Genomic DNA, 18609 nt, shown 5'->3' on the forward strand with positions numbered 1-18609 from the left:
ATAAAAGCTCAGGACCCAAACTAACTATGCTACTGACCCACAATTGATATTTCAGAATCAACAGAGCCATTAAAATTTTCATCCGAGGTCGTTTCGATTAAATGTGAATCCTACATTCAACGAACCATTTTAATTAAAATCCATCCACTAGCCCAAAATGAGTCAGAAAGTCTCAAGTTCCGAAGCAAGGTCCCCCTAGCCCAATATCAATGTTTCGGTGGTAATGGCGTTGTTAAATTTCTCATCCTAAGCCCTTTTCTGGTAGTTTTGGTCCTCGATCAATTCTTTAACATTGATAGCTCCAAAATAAAAAAATGAACCTAAAACCCAAACGAACTGCCCGATAACCGAATCAATAGTTTTGGCAAGTAATAAACTACCCGTAGCCGCTCTGGGAGGGATCGAAATGTCGAAAATATGCGGAAATTGAGGGAATGACCTGGCGGGTTATTACATTTACTAAAATATTAATAATATTTAATGAAAAAAATATAATAATATTTATGACATGTCTGCTTCAGCTACTTCAACCGTAATTTTACTAGTTGTAAATTTAAATTAAAAATTGAGGCCTCATTCTCTTGTTCATAAAAAAAGTAACTTTTAAAAAAAAAAAAAAAATTAAAAGAAGAGGAGTCTTTGATAATCACGTGCTACACACGTGCTGTTTCCCGTCCCTTCATTTTCGGCAACCGCAACGGAGTTCATTAAACTTAAAACAATGAAAAGCAGCAAAATTCACGAGTAAAACAAATAGCATGTTGAATCATGGTCTCCCACTAACTTAACTCTCTCATCAGAGTCAATTGAACGACATGAACAATCTCTTCTTCTTTTTCTGTCTTCTTTTTGCTTCTCTTTTCAAGCTCTCTTTCTCCAGAGGCGGCTTTCCCACTTCCATTAATGTTTCAGGTTTCTTATGATCCATTTATAGAATTAATAATTCAATCTTTACCACTTTAAATCTGTTTTTATTTGCTTATTTTAAGCTAAGAAATAATGGGTATTGATTATTATTAGTGCCAATTAGAAAGAACAAGTATAGTAGGTTGGGTGTAATCGCTTCACTGATTAAATAGTTATTTATTGTTAAAGATTGAATCTTTAGAGCTTTAAATGTGATTCTTTTTTTGTTTGGGTTACTTTTGAGTTTACCAATAATTGGTATTGGTTATTTTTTCCAATTAAGAAAAGAACAATATAATGGGCTACTTATTTATATTGAAAATTGAATCTTTAGTGCTTTAAATGTGTTTTGTTTGTTAATTTTGAGCTTAGAAATAATGGGTATTTTATTTTATTTTTAAATAAGAAGAACAACTATAAGGGGATACTTATTTATGTTGAAAATTGAATCTTTAGTGATTTAAATGTGTTTTTCTTTGTTAACTTTGAGCATAGAAATAATGGGTATTGATTATTTTTTCCACTAGGGGTTAATTATTTATGTTAAAGATTGAATCTTGTTTAATTAAATGCTTTTGTTTTCTTTATTATTTATAGGTGTTGAGAATTGTAGCTTTGCAGCTTCAGCTAGACATTTGTTTGCAGATATCAAAGTTTCTCTCGCTGAAGAAATGCACTTGAAAAGACTGTATGTTTAAACTCACTCTATGTTTTGGTCAATCCCGTGAAATGCTAAGGAATATCTGAAAATTTCTGTTCCTCTTTTTTTTCTGTTTTGTATTTGTAGTGAAGAATTAGCAAAAGATTATATGTCAAATTCTGATCTTGAGAATGCCATCATGTCATTCAATCGTAGGTGCAGTGGGATATCCAGAGTGTACAGGTAACTTCAGGGCATCAAGAATGTATAGAGTCTTCTTTTTCCTCTTTAAAGGTTTATCCGTGCTGTTAAGGAATGAATGTAGTCATATTCCGTGTAATATGCACAGACAACTTAAGTATAGGGATTGATAGGAGATCTGTGAAATTTTCCATTTTAATCCTTCCCTTAATTAGGACTCGATGTACATGTATATAATCTTGTTACTTCATGGAATAATATATCATTTTTCTCCCTAAACTTGTTTATGATGCCCTTTATCCCAATTCATACGACTCATTTTCCTTTTTTGTCAGTCCCAAAAAGAATGACACATTTTTATATTTAGTAACATTTTAATTTTAAAATGCAACCCTTAATGAAATGATTTATAGCCACACAAACATCTTAGATTTATTTTAGACCACAAATTTCAAAAGTCTTTTAAAAACTCCTTCTCAAGTCAAACTAACTCATATAAATTGAGATAGAGGGAGTACGTGGTATCAGAGCAAGTCCTTCCATGTCTAGAGCCCCATATTATGTTGTTCACTCTCCAGTTGGCGATCCGGGCATGCAATGGGTTTAGAGTGGGCTAGAGTCTCAGATTGATTTGGAATAAACTGATGGTCTCCTTACATGAACTTGGACAATCATTCACTCAAGAACTAGTTTTTGTGTTTTAGTTAGGCTCAAGTCCCTTATCTTATTTGGTAGAGCCAAGTCCATTCTTGTTTGGGCCCCCATGCCTCATGTTATGTTGCCCATGCTCCAGGTTGGTTGTCTGGGCGTGCAAAGGGTATTAGAGTGGGTTAGAGTCCTACATTGGTTGGGGAATAGCTTGGTGGTCTTCTTATATAGACTTGGGCAATCATTTCCTCAAGAGCTAGGTTTTGGAGATGAGTTAGGCTCGAGGGTCATATTATACACGTGCTCTTACACCATGTATTTTGTCTTAACAAACTTTCCTCAAGTTACGATTATTGCAATGTAAAAGTAATGGTTGTTATGCTTATATACTCTGATAGCCAAGATAATGTCTTTATTACTCTGAATGATCTCTAGCACTCTAGAAGGGGGAAACTAGCTTGAGTGGATAGGTGGACAATTTTTAAGTTATTCTCTTAATCTATGTTATTGGATATTCATTTACCGTACCATGTCAAATGGATGTGATATAGGTATGGCTGTACTGGGTTTTCATGTGGATTCCTTGAAGTATGGTAAGAAATAGCAAAAAATTACACGCAAGGGCGTGATCTAGTGATCAATGAAGTAGGACAGAATCATAAGGTATCATGTTTAAATCCTAGTGTTGACAAAAATATACTTTCCCATTTGTCAAAGCCTTGATAGGCAGAGTTACCCGGTACCTGTGCTGGTGGAGGTAGCAACCGGTGGAATAGTCACTGGGCTAGAAACACCTCATCAATAAAAAATGAAAAGAAATAGTGAAATGTTATCCTGTGAGAGTAAATTGCTACTTTATCACGCCTAACTTGCATGTGCTCCAAAAAGAAAATAACAACATACAAAGAAATTACCATCATGGCTCTTGCTGTATCCATTGGTGCATAATTTTGTAAAATGACTATGGGATTAATTCACACACACGTACCAAAAAAAAAAAAAAGATTATCATGGGATTAATGATAATGGTGCCAGAATCATCATGTAATTACAGATTTACATGATCCTGTGAATGTGCTGAACTGTTATATACTCGTGTTGGATTCCTCGTGTGCTCAGTGTTTGATGTATATTCTGGTTTAACGTAGTTGTACTTTTTCACTCAGACAAGAACTGCCACTTTGTGATGCTTTGATGGATAATCTTTTCCCTCATAGGTGGACCACAACTATTTGTAGATTATTAATTGCTATCTACTTATCTGGAGCCTCTTTTCTAAACAATGCTGCTTAACACCTAACTCATGCTTCTCCTCTCTTTGAGGGGTTTTTGGAATGTATTTTCAGCATTGGAAAGAGTGTGCTGGGAGTTCCATTGGTAATGCTTTTTCCTCCTTGTTCTGAAATTTATTTTCGAAATCCTACTCATTTTTACCTGTTCTTCCTCCAAAGTGGAGAAATACCTTCAATATTAATGACTGAGTTGGCATTATCAACAGTGGGTGATGGAAATTTCTGACAAACCAGGCAAGGAAGAGGCTGAGCCTGCTTTTAAGGTATTGAGATCTGCAAAAATTATATTCCTGAGAGTCATGTGTCACAAATGAGACAAAATTTTCTGAGGCAACATATTGTTTGCGCTGGTACAGAGTTAGAAGAAACCCCTTTCCAGTTTGTTCTAGTTTTGCTTATTGAGAAGGGTTAAACTGGTGAACACCTGTGAATCCATTTCTAAATTGTTGTGATGATAGTTGTTAAGTATCCCACAGTGGTAGAGAAAAATGGGTTGTTGTTTCCTTTTATGTTCTTGGGCAATCCTTATTTCATGATCTTGATTAGGGGAGATAGTGATGTAGTGTTGAGTATCTCATTTGGTGGACTGAAATGGGTTGCCTCTTTGCATATGGTTTTGGAAAAATCTTCATCTCGTGAGCTAACTTTGTTGTTTAGTTAGGCCCGGTCAATTTTCTTGGAAAGTTATTACTAACAATAATCCTTTTGAACATTTTATTTAGTTATAAAGAAATTGAAAGGGACATGCCTTAGTTTGCAATTTGACATTTTGATACATGTTAGAAACAATTGTATGACAACCAGAAAGAAGAATCAGGGACATTGATAGAACTTTAGTTGTGCTGAACTAGGGTAACCTTGCATTTCATTGCTGGCTTATTTTTTCTGTTAGAACTGCTGAAACTCAGAGGTGGAATAACCTCCTCAGTCCTCCCTTATTGCACCAAACAAATAAAGGAACATTAGTAGAAGAGGCATAAAGTAGGGGATACTGAACCTTGATGTCTTTTTTCTCATGGCTTAGCATAAAAAGAAGGAAAACTGGGAGATATAGAGTTATAAAGGTGCAGCTAACTACTCTTGCCTTCAGTTGGTAGTAAACCCAATGTTTGGTGGAAATGGGGAGAGAAAGACGGCTTTCTGGGGGCACCTAAGGGTGTGGCCTAGTGGTGAATGAAGTGGTTGATAACCATGAGGTGTCAGGTTCGAATCCCAGCGGAGACAAAAATGCGATAGTTGATTTCTTTGCATCTGTCTTAGCCTTGGTGGACAGAGTTGCATGGTACTTATTACTGGTGGGAGGTGGCAAGTATCCCTGAATTACTCAAGGTGCGCGCAAGCTGGCCCAGACACCACAGTTATTAAAAAGAAAGACGGCTTTCTGGCGATTCATTTTACTATTTTGTCTGGCTGACTGAATGAAGTCAGAAAGAAAGCACCTGACCTGTAACTTTTATGGCTTTCTCAGCCTACATTACCGTCGAGATGTTGTAGATGTTGCAAATTTATTTTATGCATAAGCTATAACCGTCCATGTGCTGCAAAGATTATATTGCATATTCTCCTGTCTTTTCATCATCATCTTATGTAATGGAATTAAATATTTGCAGTATCTATTTCGAAGTTCTAGGAGTAATTTTATTTGGTGATTAAATTACTCAGCGGGCTTCGTATTGCAGTACATTGGCAATGTGCATGGGGATGAACCTGTAGGTCGTGAACTTCTAATTCTTCTGGCGAACTGGCTTTGCGATAATTATATGAAGGATCCTTTGGTAATTGACTTCTCTTGTTAAATATTGTCCTCTTTAGAAGTTCATGTATCTTTTTTATTAGATTCTGGTCTTGTGTTTCCCCGCTTTGTTGTTGATGGTAATGGAAGCATTTTAAAATCTTGGTGGCATTTCACTAGAAAAATGCAGAAAATTTATGTTTTTAATCTGTTTTTGAGAAATGGTAACTTTGTATTTACTCAAAATTCATCATCCAAGAGATGATGAATTGGAAACTTACATCCTACAGAGTACTAGGCACACCCCATGAGGGGAGACAAATTACAAATTTCCTAGGAAATCAACTAAATTTTCCAACTCCCCTACCGAATCTTGTTTACACCAAAAAAATAAAAGGCTAATACAATTCATCATAATCTTCTAGAAGTTAATCTCTAGCCCTTCAAAGCACCTAGTGTTCCTTTCTCTCCAGATTCTCCACCACCATATACACGATGGGATAGTCTTCCACCATTCTTCTTTTCTGCCTCGCTACCAATTTCGTGCCAACTGTTCAAGACATCCACAGTGGTCTTTGGCATCACCCAGCTAATCCTTAGTATACGTAAGAACATATTTCCCCAGGTTTGTAGCTGCTTGGCAATGTATGAATAGGTGTTGTCTACCTCAATCCCTTATTCACACATGAAACACCTAGAAACATATCTGCATTTCTCATTTTTGTAATGCCTGATGAGTGAGGCAGGCAGGCCTTCCTAATTATTAACCAATTTTTCTTTTTAACAATTAATACTGTTGGCTACCTTCAAAAACACTGTTACATAAAGTGGTTAGACTCTAGCTCAACAGCTCTGCTACATAAAGTGGGTAGACTCTAGCTCTATAGCTCACCTAAGAATTCTACCAAGTCATCCATGAGGATCGTGCTTCTAATTCTGTGTTGAGCCGGGGGTCGATCGGAAACAGCCTCACTATCTCTTTAGAGGTAGTGGTATGGACTGCGTACACTCTACCCTCTCCAGACCCCACGATGTGGGAATTTACTGGGTTTGTTGTTGTTGTTGTTGTTGTAATTTTCTTTACATAAAAAAATAAACACTAAACAACTCCATTTCACATCATGGATGGACTTGATCTTGTCTTCGAAACATCTTCCATTCCTCTCCTTTCATACTGACCACCAAATGAACGAGGGTATCATCCTCCACCATTTTCTTTGTCTCTTGCTCCCTCCTCTTCAATTAGCAGTCAAGTAAAGCATGAGACTTTTATGTTTTTAATCTTTAAAATCTTAGAAAATCTTTATGGTGAAAAGATGTCAAGTAATAAAGTAAGAAGTTTAGTATACTACTTCGTGCATACACTTTATTCAGGGACGTCTTAATAAAATTAGTGGCCTAAAATCAAACTTTAGTAAGACGTCTTAAATATATACTCATACCTACAAAAATAATATTATAATAATTTAAAGTAGTCTTTCTTGTTCTAGTTAATAAGATGTTAGCCATTTGTTGGCAATACATACAAAAATAATTTTATAATAATTTAGAATAGTTTTTTTTGTTTTAGTTAATACAATGTTAGTCATTTGTTTGCAATACATTAACTTGGATGTTGTTGTTAAAACTTTATTTATTAATATGAAGTTTGAGTTGTTTAATTCAAAATTCTAAAATATTTATGATAAAAATTAGATAGCTTTTTCTTTTTTTTAGAGAATTTTTTAAAACGTATTTCACAATCTTCTTCATTACTTCAAGTGCAGTTGAAATTATAAAATTTACTATTAAAATTTTTGAGAAATTTTGGAGGCCTAAAGCAAACGTTTTATCAGTCTTACCCTTGATCCACTCCTGGCTTTACCCTCCCAGATTCCACTTTGTGGGAATACATTGGGTATGTTGTTGTATTGTTAATAGCATCCAGTCTAGCCCACTTGCATTAAAATTGATGGGCTTCAATGTGAATCAAGAAGAACTTATGGTGGAAGAAAAACCTAAGAACAAGCCCGAGAATTATGGAGAAGCATGGGCTAAGTGCTATACATATTTCACGATTCAAATCCAAGTCCAAACGGAAGAAGATTGGGCCATATGAGTTTTGATTAAATTTGTGAACTTTTCTTTATTTTGTTAGGGATTTATTTTTGATATTATTTTCCTAGTTTAAAGTTTTCTAGATTTATTTATTTCCATAAAAGTAGAATTCGAATCTCATGCTATTTGGGATGAGTTTTTTCCCTATATATATAGGGATGGATTTTGTTATTTTGAATGAGACAATATTATTATTAATTGAGAGTTTCTCTTATTTATACCTTTATGTGTGGCTACTTGGGATTTATCTTGCAACTCTATAAGAACGATTCTTTAAGAGGTAAGATTAATTCTTAATTTGATATCTGTGGTTTCTATTAAAGTTAATTAAAAAGGTGGTTAGTCTTATACTAATTGTTGTCTTTAGTTTCTTTGAAATAGGGGTCTAGATCACTTTTGATCTAAGTTCTTGAATTGACTCTGTTAATATCATAATTAGTCTTAATCCGCTAATTTTGAATACTATGATCAATTAGGGTTCTTAGCACTTAACCTCGAAATTAGAGATTTTATTCTCCAATTTTTCCTATCTTTAATTTCTTGCCTTTAATCTTAGTATTTTCGCTTCCGCATTATTTTCTTGTTTATTAACGTAACCCGATTCTTATCAATTGTATTCCTTGTCTCTAATATTGAAGCATTGGTTGTCAAGCAACTGCTTCACTCATCATTAATACTCCCTCTTTCCCAATATTCGTTTCCTTTTTTGTCTATTTAAAAGAACGACACCTTTCGATATTTAGTACTCCCTTCGTCTCATTTTATGTGGCAGACTTTCCCTTTTAGTCCATCCCAGAAAGAATGTCACCTTACTATAATCGGTAACAATTTAACTTGAAAATTTCATTTGTACCCTTAATATATTGATTTACAACCGCATAAATTTCTAAGGATTATTTTGGACCATAAATTTTGAAAGTCTTCCTTTTTCTCTTAAGCTTTGTGGCAAGTCAAATGTTTCCACATAAAATGGGATAGAGGGAGTAACAATTTAACTTTAAACTTTTAATTTTACCCTTAATGAGATGATTTATAGTCAAACAAGTACCTATGGTTTGTTCCGACCTCAAGTTTCAAAAGTCCCTTTTTTATTCTTAAACTCCAACAACAACAACAACAACAAACTCAGTATATTCCCACATAGTAGGGTCTGGGGAGGGTAGAGTGTACGCAGTCCATACCACTACCTCTAGAGAAGTAGAGAGGCTGTTTCCAATAGACCCCGGCTCAAGACTCCGTGCCCAGTAAAACACCATCACATAATTGGGACGGAGGCAGTATTCTCTAATTACATGGCATGAATTTGGAATTCCTTCTAAAGAATGGAAGTCATCTAGGTAGTATTTAATGGGCTTTATTTCCATGAAACTTAAACATTTTTTATGGTCTCAAGCCTGTAGAAGTTGTTCTGTTCTTGTTTTGGATAATAAGAAAAAATAAACATCCTTTTCTAATATGGTCAAATTCGCAACTTTTGGAGGCCAAGCAAAAGCGTCAGGAACTTTGCTACCCCTCTCCCCCTTCCGCTTTTCCTGCAAGGTAAGTGCTATTATTCACAACTTCAGCACTGAAGGTGCTGACAAAGCTGTAAGAACAGAAACAAAAACCCAAAGTATATCTCTTCATGGAGGGACTCTGTGCAATCAAAACTGATTCTGCCTTATTTATAAGTTCCCTTTAGCATCATAAATCAAAAAATTGCAGCTCGACTTTACTTTCTGAGTATGGATTTGTCCTCAGAGCAGCTTGAATTTCTTTGGGTCCACACTGTCCACCAAGTACAGAAAGGATCGTATTCCAGCAGCTAGTTATTCCATTATCCAGTTCTGCTCTATTCCAGCATCTCAAAAGATCTGTAGTAGTTCCTGGTATAACCCATTGACCCCCCACAAAATTCAAGAAAAGTTTCCCAAAATGGTCTGTAATCGGGCAATGCAAGACCAAATGACTAATGCTCTCAGGTTGACCTCAACTAGTTTAGGCTGGCAATATAGGGCAGGAATACAAAGGCCGGGCGCAGGGTTATGCTGATAAACCTCATTATTGCTGTTTCCATTTATTTATTCCTTCTCCAATATTCACAAAGTGCTTATGCCTAGCTGAGTTGTTAGTTGAGAAACATGTCTTTGGGCTTGGTGCTATTGCTTCCTTAATAATGTTATTTTACTGCTCAGATACTCATCTTGCTATTTCATGTTGTTTTAGACAAAATTGTGGTACTGGGTGAAATATTCTTTAACTAACTTGGTTCTTCATAAACTTTTTCCTTGTCCTAGGATGCTGCAGAAAAGATTTTTTTCTCTTTTCAAGAGTCTCAAAACTCAACTTTCTATTGTGGCTTGTACAGGCTACCCTGATTGTAGATAATGTTCATCTTCACATACTCCCATCAATGAATCCAGATGGATTTTCTTTGAGGAAGCGTGGAAATGCAAACAATATTGACTTGAACCGAGACTTTCCTGACCAGGTATCTCTTGGCATCCTGTACTGTTGGATGTTGCATAATCTTCAAGTTTGATCTGAATGTTTGTTTAGAAAGCAAATTTTGGAGTTGAACTTTTCTTCCCAACTTGTACATATCAATTACACCTTAACCAGATTAGTTGGTGTCAGCTTTATGAATCACCATTCCCACATTTGAACTGTGTGGTGAACAAAAATATCATCCGAACATCTGTGAAGCATTCAAGGATTTAAGTCTAAAGGACCAGATCAAAGAGGAAACTCTTCAACTACAAAACACTGATACTCATCCCTGACTTTTTCTCCTTGATGTTGATAAAATGAAGAATTAGAAGCTCATGCTAAAAAAGGAACGGGAAAAGCTCAAAAGGTGTTCTCCAACTATTTGGAGCCAACTAATTAACTTTTAAAAATCAATAATAAACTAGAATATTTAAAGAAAGGGACTTGGAGTTGCTGCACCGTGATCAGTTCTCTGGTATAGTGAAAAAATTGTCAGATATATAAGCTTGTTGGTGTATGTTAGACTTATCATATGTCAAGGGACGGAGGAGCACGATCATCATTGTTACTTCCACTGCACTAGTATTAGAGTTCTTATTTGGCTTCAAGCTTAAACTAACTGAAAGCTTAACAAAGGCAAAACTGAGTAGGATTATTGCAATTTCTAAATCAAAGAAAGTCTAAGGATCTTCTTAGACGATAATTTACACTAGTTAACCTGGTATAATCTTTAGAGACAATTTTGACACACATTCCTTATATAAAATAAAAAATTATGTAGGCTATATTCATCAAAAGAAAATGTAGGTTGTAAACTTATCTTCAAATAACTGTTCTCAGAAAAAAGAAAGAGGAATGTCTTGATAATTGATATTATCTAGCAATCAGTAAGCTTACTTTGATCATTACTCAGTGCCATAACACTTTTCATATTTTTTTGAAACCGGCAACTTTATCTTTTTTGTGGTGGGGCCCTTCCCCTCACCCTGCGCATAGCGGGAGCTTTAGTGCACGGGCCGCCCCTTTTTTTTTAACTTTTATCTTTTTTCATAGTAACTATAGAATTCGTCCTTTTGTTCTGTTTCTTGTTGAAAAGGCTAAGAAAAGGGGGAGTGGTTGTTAATTCACATTTTTGGTGAGGTCTAGAAGCTATTACTTCAATATTCTCTCAGCATTCATGGTAGTAATGTGAGTTTCAAAATGTGGTTCAAATTTCCCTTTATTTTTTTTCTCCATATTGTTTATTGTGAGACTTTGGAAGTTGACCTTTGAGATCAAATTCAACTTGAAATGTAGATAGCATGTCCTTTAAGTTTCTTAATTTAACCTTTGATATGAACTTAAAAGTTTGTAGGGATTACATTGACTTCAAGAGGCTACTCTTAATTTTGTCACAAACCCACTTATTGAACTGCTGCTCATGTTTTTGTATTTGCATGTTCTTATCCTCTCTTCTATGTATACTAATAATAACAAGGATTAACTGCTATGAGATGACATAGTTCTTTCACATGAATGATGATCCTGGTGCACATCAACCTGAAACAAAAGCCATCATGCGTTGGTTGGATGAGATGCACTTCACAGCATCTGCTAGTCTGCACGGGGTAAACATTTGGTTACTCTTTCATAATGTGTTGCATTAAAATGTCTTTTGTTTATGTCATAGATTAGTGAGAGTATTAGTTATGTGGCTTTTGCACTTGTAGCCTAGTAAATTATCATGTGTCACTTCAGCTATGTTTAGTAGTTGTGGTGATTGTTTAGCTTGTACTCATTTCCTTTTGGCTTCTGAATGACCTTTTGAGTATGAAATTTTCACTTTCATATAAAGCATAAGTAGTCATGAATCATGATTATCCTTGTTCCACCTGGCCAGCTTAAAAGTGGGAGATCTAATGGATTAGTTCATGTAATGAAGGCTTCTGCTTATAAGTAACTTATAATGTATAATTATTGGTCATAAGGAATTTCAAAACGGATTAATGATATAGGTGTCGTGAACAGTTCTCTGATCAGAAGAAAATCTGTGATGAAGTGATAATACTTAAAGGAAAATCCTGGCTATGGGAAGTTGTAATACAAGCAAAGTATGAGGTGGCAATCAACTGGTGCACTAGCTAGAGTAGAGCTCCCAGGGCTCAGGTTCGTAGAAACACATTTCAAAGCTATGATTGAGGGGAGTTCCAACTCAAGTCTCCACTTAGGCTAGAGAGTGGAGATCATATCTCTTTCTGGATTCAGGCTAGAGAATGGAGATCATATCTCTTTCTGGATTCCCTTCTGAAAGATGAATTCCCTTCTCTTTTTCTAATTGCCAACAATCAGGAGTCCACTTTTTCAAAGTACTGGCAAGACAACTCTTGGACCCCACAGTTCAGAAGGAGATTCAAGACTGGGACTTGAATGACCTTCTGGGATTGCTTACAAAATTTATCAAGTATAAAGGTCAAGTCCCAGTTACATGACAAACTGGAATGGGGAGAATCAAAAGACAGCATAAACTGTAAAAAAAGAAGGGGATATATCAATCGATGTTCTAACAAGGAATTGATTGACAAATCTCCATGGAAGCTTATATGGGAAACCAGCTACCCGAAAAAGTAGTTGGTTTTATCTGGGTTACCTTGTATGAATCATGTCTTTAGGCTGTCTCAGCGAAAGAAAAATTCAGATTGTAAATAGATGTTCTATGTGCCAGATGGAGTGCGAGAGTGTTAGGCATCTATTTTTGCATTGTGCAGTAGCAGCTGACATATGGAGTATGTTCTTATCAATTTTTGGACTTTCCTGGGTCATGCCAAATACCATTAAAGAAGCCTATGAGAGCTGGTGTTCATGGAGAGTTGGAAACCCCTCAAAGACTTGGTGTATGGTGCCTACATTCTTTTGGTGCATCTGGAATGAAAGGAATCGTAGATATTTCAATGGGATTTCAACTCCTAACCACATTCTTAAATCCAACTGTTTGGTCAACTTATTTAGCTGGTTCAACCAAGCCCTTGTAACCACTGTTGAACCTTTTTTTTTAATTGTGTCTGCTCTTTGGTTGGTTAGTAAGTTCTTGTATAAGAACAGACACCTTCTTTTGCTGTAATTTTTTGTCTTGCATCTTCTTGATGCCTTCTAATGAAATCTCCATACTTCATCCCAAAAAGAGAGAGAGAGAAAGAGACAAGAAAAGTGGTGATAAAAAATCATCTTACTATAAGGGAACTGCTTGTCCAGTCCTTTACGATATTGTTGCCTCTTTAATGATAATAGATTTGTTCTTTTTATCTCATTGCTTCATTAATATGAAAATGTTGGAGAAGTTGACCTCTGGAGTTAATTATATTGTTCTATTTCCACAGGGAGCACTTGTAGCAAATTATCCATGGGATGGAACAGAGGACAAAAAGTGAGTGCATGATGTTAGTTTTGTTAGATGAGATGCTCAATCTTTTTAGAGGACCATGCTTTACTTATTTGGTTTGTTTTCGTATTAATTGATAGCCTGAGTATCTAGTTGTCTTCAGATATTTTCTAAATTTTCATGCCAGCCTTAATTTTTACCGATAATTTTCAAAACATATGTACAAATCATTTTCAGAAAATATTATTACGGCTGTCCAGATGATGAAACATTCAGATACATGGCTAGCATCTACAGTCGTTCCCACCATAACATGTCTCTAAGCGAGGAGTTTCCAGGTGGAATTACAAATGGTGCATATTGGTAAATAATTGAGATAATCCTATTAAATTTATCATGTTAAAAATTCAGGTTTAGAACTTCTTTGAGGCTTTATTTTTCTGCTGCTTCTGCTGTTGCTTACAAAGCTTAGTTTCCTTTGTTTTTTCATGCAGGTATCCTATATATGGAGGCATGCAAGACTGGAATTACTTACATGCTGGTTGTTTTGAACTAACTCTAGAGATTAGTGATGACAAATGGCCTAATGCTAGTGAGGTTAGATCTCAGTTTGCATCAGTGTAGCTTGAAGTTGGTGAAAAGGCATGACTAATTGAAGGGTTTTCTACGTCCATTTACATGATTTGTTTTTGGAGTCCATCCTCTTCATTTAAGCATCTGTGTATTGACAATAGCCTCCCCCTTAATTCAGATCATGTGATTTTGCAATTATTAATTGGATAATTTGATGGAAAATCTCTCCGGGGCGAAACTTCTGAGTGTTATTGCTCGAGCATATGTAGATGGTGAATATGGCAAACTCTAAATCAAATTACTTTTTTCCATTTATATGACAAACTGAGAAGTATTTTAGTATGGCAGTCTGTTAGGCGGGTAATGTCGAGTCGTACCTCTGACTTTCGGTTTAAATTAGTATTCCATGTAACAGGGGACTTCTAGTGAGCTTTGTGGGAATACACTGGGTATGTAGTTGTTGTCGAGGGGACTTCTAGTGAGATGGCTCATTTTAATCTGATCATAAATAGAAAGACACTTTGGTGAATAAGAGTATAGCGTCTCTGAGTGGAGTTCGTTTGGGTGGATACCTTTCCAGAATTCTTTTCATATTTGATACTCTGTTCTGCATTGCGCCCACATGCTACACCTATTTATAACCAAATATTCGTTTATTTGCAGCTTCCTACTCTTTTTGAGTACAACAAGATGAGTATGCTAAATCTTGTTGCGAGCGTTGTGAAGGTAACTTCATCTCATCTATCATTTTGCAGTTCTCGACTTTAGCAGAATGTTTTATTCACTCTCTTTGATTTACTTATCTTTTCTTGGATATAAACTACAATCTCTATTATCTAATGGAAGAAGAATAATCTGATCTCGATGACTTTATCCAACTGCTAATTGTCAAATATTTTACTTGGTGTTTTCACTTACGATTTATGGAACGTCTGGACTATGGTGATTGTTATTTGTTGATGGTTCATAATTCTGTTTAAGTTGATACTGGCTGTAAATTCCATAATCTTAAGAAAACAATAGCTTGATACCTGACCAAAATAGTGCAGAGAAGATGTTCAATTTTGAAGATTTTATATATTTGCTTTTACTCCCATCCGGAATTAAGTGTCATCTTTGTTTAAGCAAAGTTATTAAGGTGATACTTGAAATTTTTTAATGTGTAACAGAGACCTTCCGAAGTGAAGTCTAAATTGCTGTGCTGGAGAGTTTTTTACTTTTAAAAATATTTAAGTGGTGCCTTGGTTAGTGACATATTGGTGAAGTATTGAAAAATGATAAGACAGCATTTCTTATGTAAAAAATAGTGACAATTCCGGAACAATCTAAAGAAGGAAGTAGGACAGGAAACTAGAAAAAGGAGGAGGTTCCTTGAATAGAGTGGGATTTTCATTAAGTTAATTACTAAATAGAGATATTTTGAGATTATTTGTTTCTGTAACTTAGCTGTGTGTCATCATTTTACGATTGGTTCTGTCCAATGGAAGGACTTGATCAGGTATCATAAAAGGACGGGACAGCCCAGTGCACTAAGCTCCCTCTATGCATGGGATCTGGGGAAGGGCCGGACCACAAGGGTCTATTGTACGCAGCCTTAACCTGCAAGAGGCTGTTTCCACAGCTCGAACCCGTGACCTCCTGGTCACATTACAGCAATTTTACCAGTTATGCCAAGGCATCATGTCACAAAGAAATCAGTCATTGACCATCTTTTGTGATCCTCTCCAAAACTTAGTGAGATGATAGGTCACCTCCATGCTGAGTGGAGTTTATAAAATTTTCCTGGTTTTGCAAAACAACAGAATTAGAGCTGGTGCATATTATTTGATTAAATGTTCCATCATGTGTATCTGGCCCCTCTTGTAGGGGGGAAGATATATCTTGCTATTATGTGTTAGAAGATCTTCAATATTACTTTTGGTAATATTTGTGTATAAAATTGTAACTTCATAGTAAATAAAATGTCGGCCAGAAATATTTGGCTGTGTGTTTTTTCTTCTTTCAATGAGCTTTAATATAGAACAGAATCTCCTTCCTAATAGTCGAAATGTTGGTGTTGAGCATAAAATTTAATTTTGTCGAAATATTGGTTTTCAGCATAACATTTAATTTTGTCGAAATGTTGGTGTTGAGCATAACATTTAATTTTGTCATTGTGTTGAGCCAACTACCAGTGAGAAACAAATGTAAAATCAATCGCCGTAAAAAAAAAGGACTCTGGGCCTAACTCAACCTTAAAGCTAGTACTTGAGGTGAGGATTGCCCAAAAATTATTTAAGGAGATCAATCTCACATTCCACAACCTATATCTGATAACTTAACACCCCTCCATGCCCAGTCCTGCCATGTGTCGACAACAGAATATGGGGGTCCAACATCAGGTAACTAGAATTGGGGAATGAGTTGGACTTTGATACTATGTAAAGGATGGAACTTGGGTCTAACTCAATCCCCAAAGTTAGCTCATGAATCGAGGATTGTCCAAGACCATATAAGGAGATCAATCCCACATCGAGGATTGTCCAAGACAATATGTGGAGATCAATCCCACATCCTACAGCTGATGTGGGACAACTCGAAAAATGAAGAGCAAAATATGATATCAATCACAAATGTATCCTAGAGTTTTAAGAATTTGTTCTGACGGACCGAATTGGCATTCTTTCTTACTGATTGATTTCTTTTGCAGACTTATGCTTCACATGAAACTTACTTGATTTAATCTAACGTAGACAGGAATACATGGAAGGATTTTCTCATCAGATGAAGGCAGGCCTATACCTGCCTCAATAGCTATTAAAGGATTAAATTCCACGGTACATTCTTCATTTTCAAATCCTTTTGGTCATTGTTTAAAGTTGTGAGATATATTCTGGACTTGATGTGATATCATCATGTATTACTGATAGAGTTGTGTGTTGGTATCAATATCAGGAACTTCATCTTTTGAGTGTTTCTGCCACTCATCCAGGCTCTCGTAATTACTTCAGCTCTATTCTTTAGATTATATAGAAAAAGTAATATTTCTGGTCCGTTTTATTTTATTCTGTGGAAACCCAATTCTCACATTGCCTCTAGTTTTTGTTTTGTTGTTTGGTTCTTCTTTTTCTATTTCCTCTTTTAGGTGATTTCTTTTTTCTCCTCTTCTCATTTGTTGGTGGGTTGGGGAATAAGAGGAAGTTAAAGGCATCGGCCTGGGAAACTCCAAACTCCTTTATTTGGAGTTTGGCGGATTTTTCCCTACAGTGAACTTTTTACATACTGGTTATTCATTTATTTATTCCATGTCAGATGTGACTCCAACTCGGTCATTAAATAGGACTTGCGATGGACAATTAATATTTCTTAAACAATTATCTTACTGTTCCTGTCATTTTCTTCAGATACATGCCAGGGAAACGTTAGCTGATTACCACCGCTTGCTGGTGCCTGCGGGGAAATATGAAGGTAACCTCAGACTAAAGCAATCAAAACTCTTCTTCATTACTTATCAAAAGGAAAAATAATACCCTTCTCTTTATCATTAATTAATAAGATAAGAAATCTAAACATATTGTTACTGTTCTTTGGAAAAGTATAAATGAGCTCAGAGTGAAGCCCAGTCGGGGTTTTTTTTTTTTTTTGGGGGGGGGGGGGGGGGTGCGGGGGAGTAAAACCTGAGCTAAAACCCTAGATGGCTCTTCTCAAAAGCTGTACATGTGAGAAGGGGAGAATGAAATGGATGAACTATCAACAACAACATACCCAGTATAGTGTCACAAGTGGGGTCTGATGAAAATGGATGAACTATCAACAACAGCATACCCAGTATAGTCACACAAGTGGGGTCTGATGAAAATGGATGAACTATCATGAATGATAAAGAAGAGGGTGGCAAAAACTTAGATTTGGTTAAGTAAATTAATGACAACACTCGACAAGCTTTGACATGAGATAGTAAGAGTAAACGAGGGAGTTAGCCTTTCGAATAACGAGACGAGTAATATTCATCCTCAATATGGTGAGAAAAAACTTACGAATTAGCAGCACCTAATCAGATTGTCTGATTTCTGTGCCTAAGATACTGAATACACACTGGCAAAGAGTACACTTACTAACCTCTATGAGAGGGAGTTTTGCAAAAAGATATGTCACTTAAGTTACTATTAACAATCAAGTACGTACGTGGAAATACGTCAAAAGTTGTATTTTGCTTGTGTTTAATCATGTGATCAAATTGCATTACGCTTTGTTCTTTTGAGTGGATAAATCCTAATACGTCAACTTGCAGTGATAGCGACAATGCCTGGATACAAGTCGAGGAGTACGAGAATTGTGTTGGGGGAAGAAGCAATGACAGTGGATTTTGTTATGGATCCAGCTATCACTCCCATAAATAGCTTTTTGCAAAGGGGATGGAATTGCAGCTTGCCAGGTCTTCATTTAGAAGTTTTCTTCATTTTGGTTTTGATATTAGTTTCAGTATTCCTATGCTTTTTATTGAAGAGGAGAGTAGTTTTAAACTATCCAAAACAAAGACAGTCAAAAAGGTCTGTTCTTGGGGTATGAAGTTAGTTAGCGCACACATTTTCGAGATACCATATTTGTGAGACTGAAATATATACATATTTATGATACTAATAGTGAAAAGAAAATGAACCATTTTTCCTACAGTTTGTGTCTTCCTTCCCTGTGATTTTTGGTTGGGCTTTTTGTC

The 18609-nt window shown here is 35.8% G+C and overlaps 1 protein-coding gene across 2 annotated transcripts; it reads left to right on the forward strand.

The window, feature by feature from the left end:
- The first annotated feature begins 694 nt into the window (after nt 1-694).
- On the forward strand, nt 695-18563 carry LOC107856023 (carboxypeptidase SOL1). Of its 2 annotated transcripts, XM_016701020.2 has the most exons (15): nt 695-912; nt 1504-1594; nt 1694-1789; nt 3742-3772; nt 3894-3950; nt 5367-5462; nt 9864-9986; nt 11488-11592; nt 13339-13385; nt 13578-13703; nt 13835-13937; nt 14577-14639; nt 16646-16729; nt 17297-17360; nt 18184-18563. In XM_016701020.2, exons 1-15 carry the CDS (start codon nt 816-818, stop codon nt 18459-18461), a joined length of 1461 nt encoding a protein of 486 aa, XP_016556506.1. In that variant the 5' UTR covers nt 695-815; the 3' UTR covers nt 18462-18563. The 2 variants fall into 2 exon arrangements, with proteins under 2 accessions (XP_016556506.1, XP_047266844.1); XM_047410888.1 differs by lacking the exon at nt 13578-13703.
- Nucleotides 18564-18609: the final 46 nt, after the last annotated feature.

Source organism: Capsicum annuum, chromosome 4 (genome assembly GCF_002878395.1).
Source record: "Capsicum annuum cultivar UCD-10X-F1 chromosome 4, UCD10Xv1.1, whole genome shotgun sequence".
Lineage (NCBI taxonomy): Eukaryota > Viridiplantae > Streptophyta > Magnoliopsida > Solanales > Solanaceae > Capsicum > Capsicum annuum.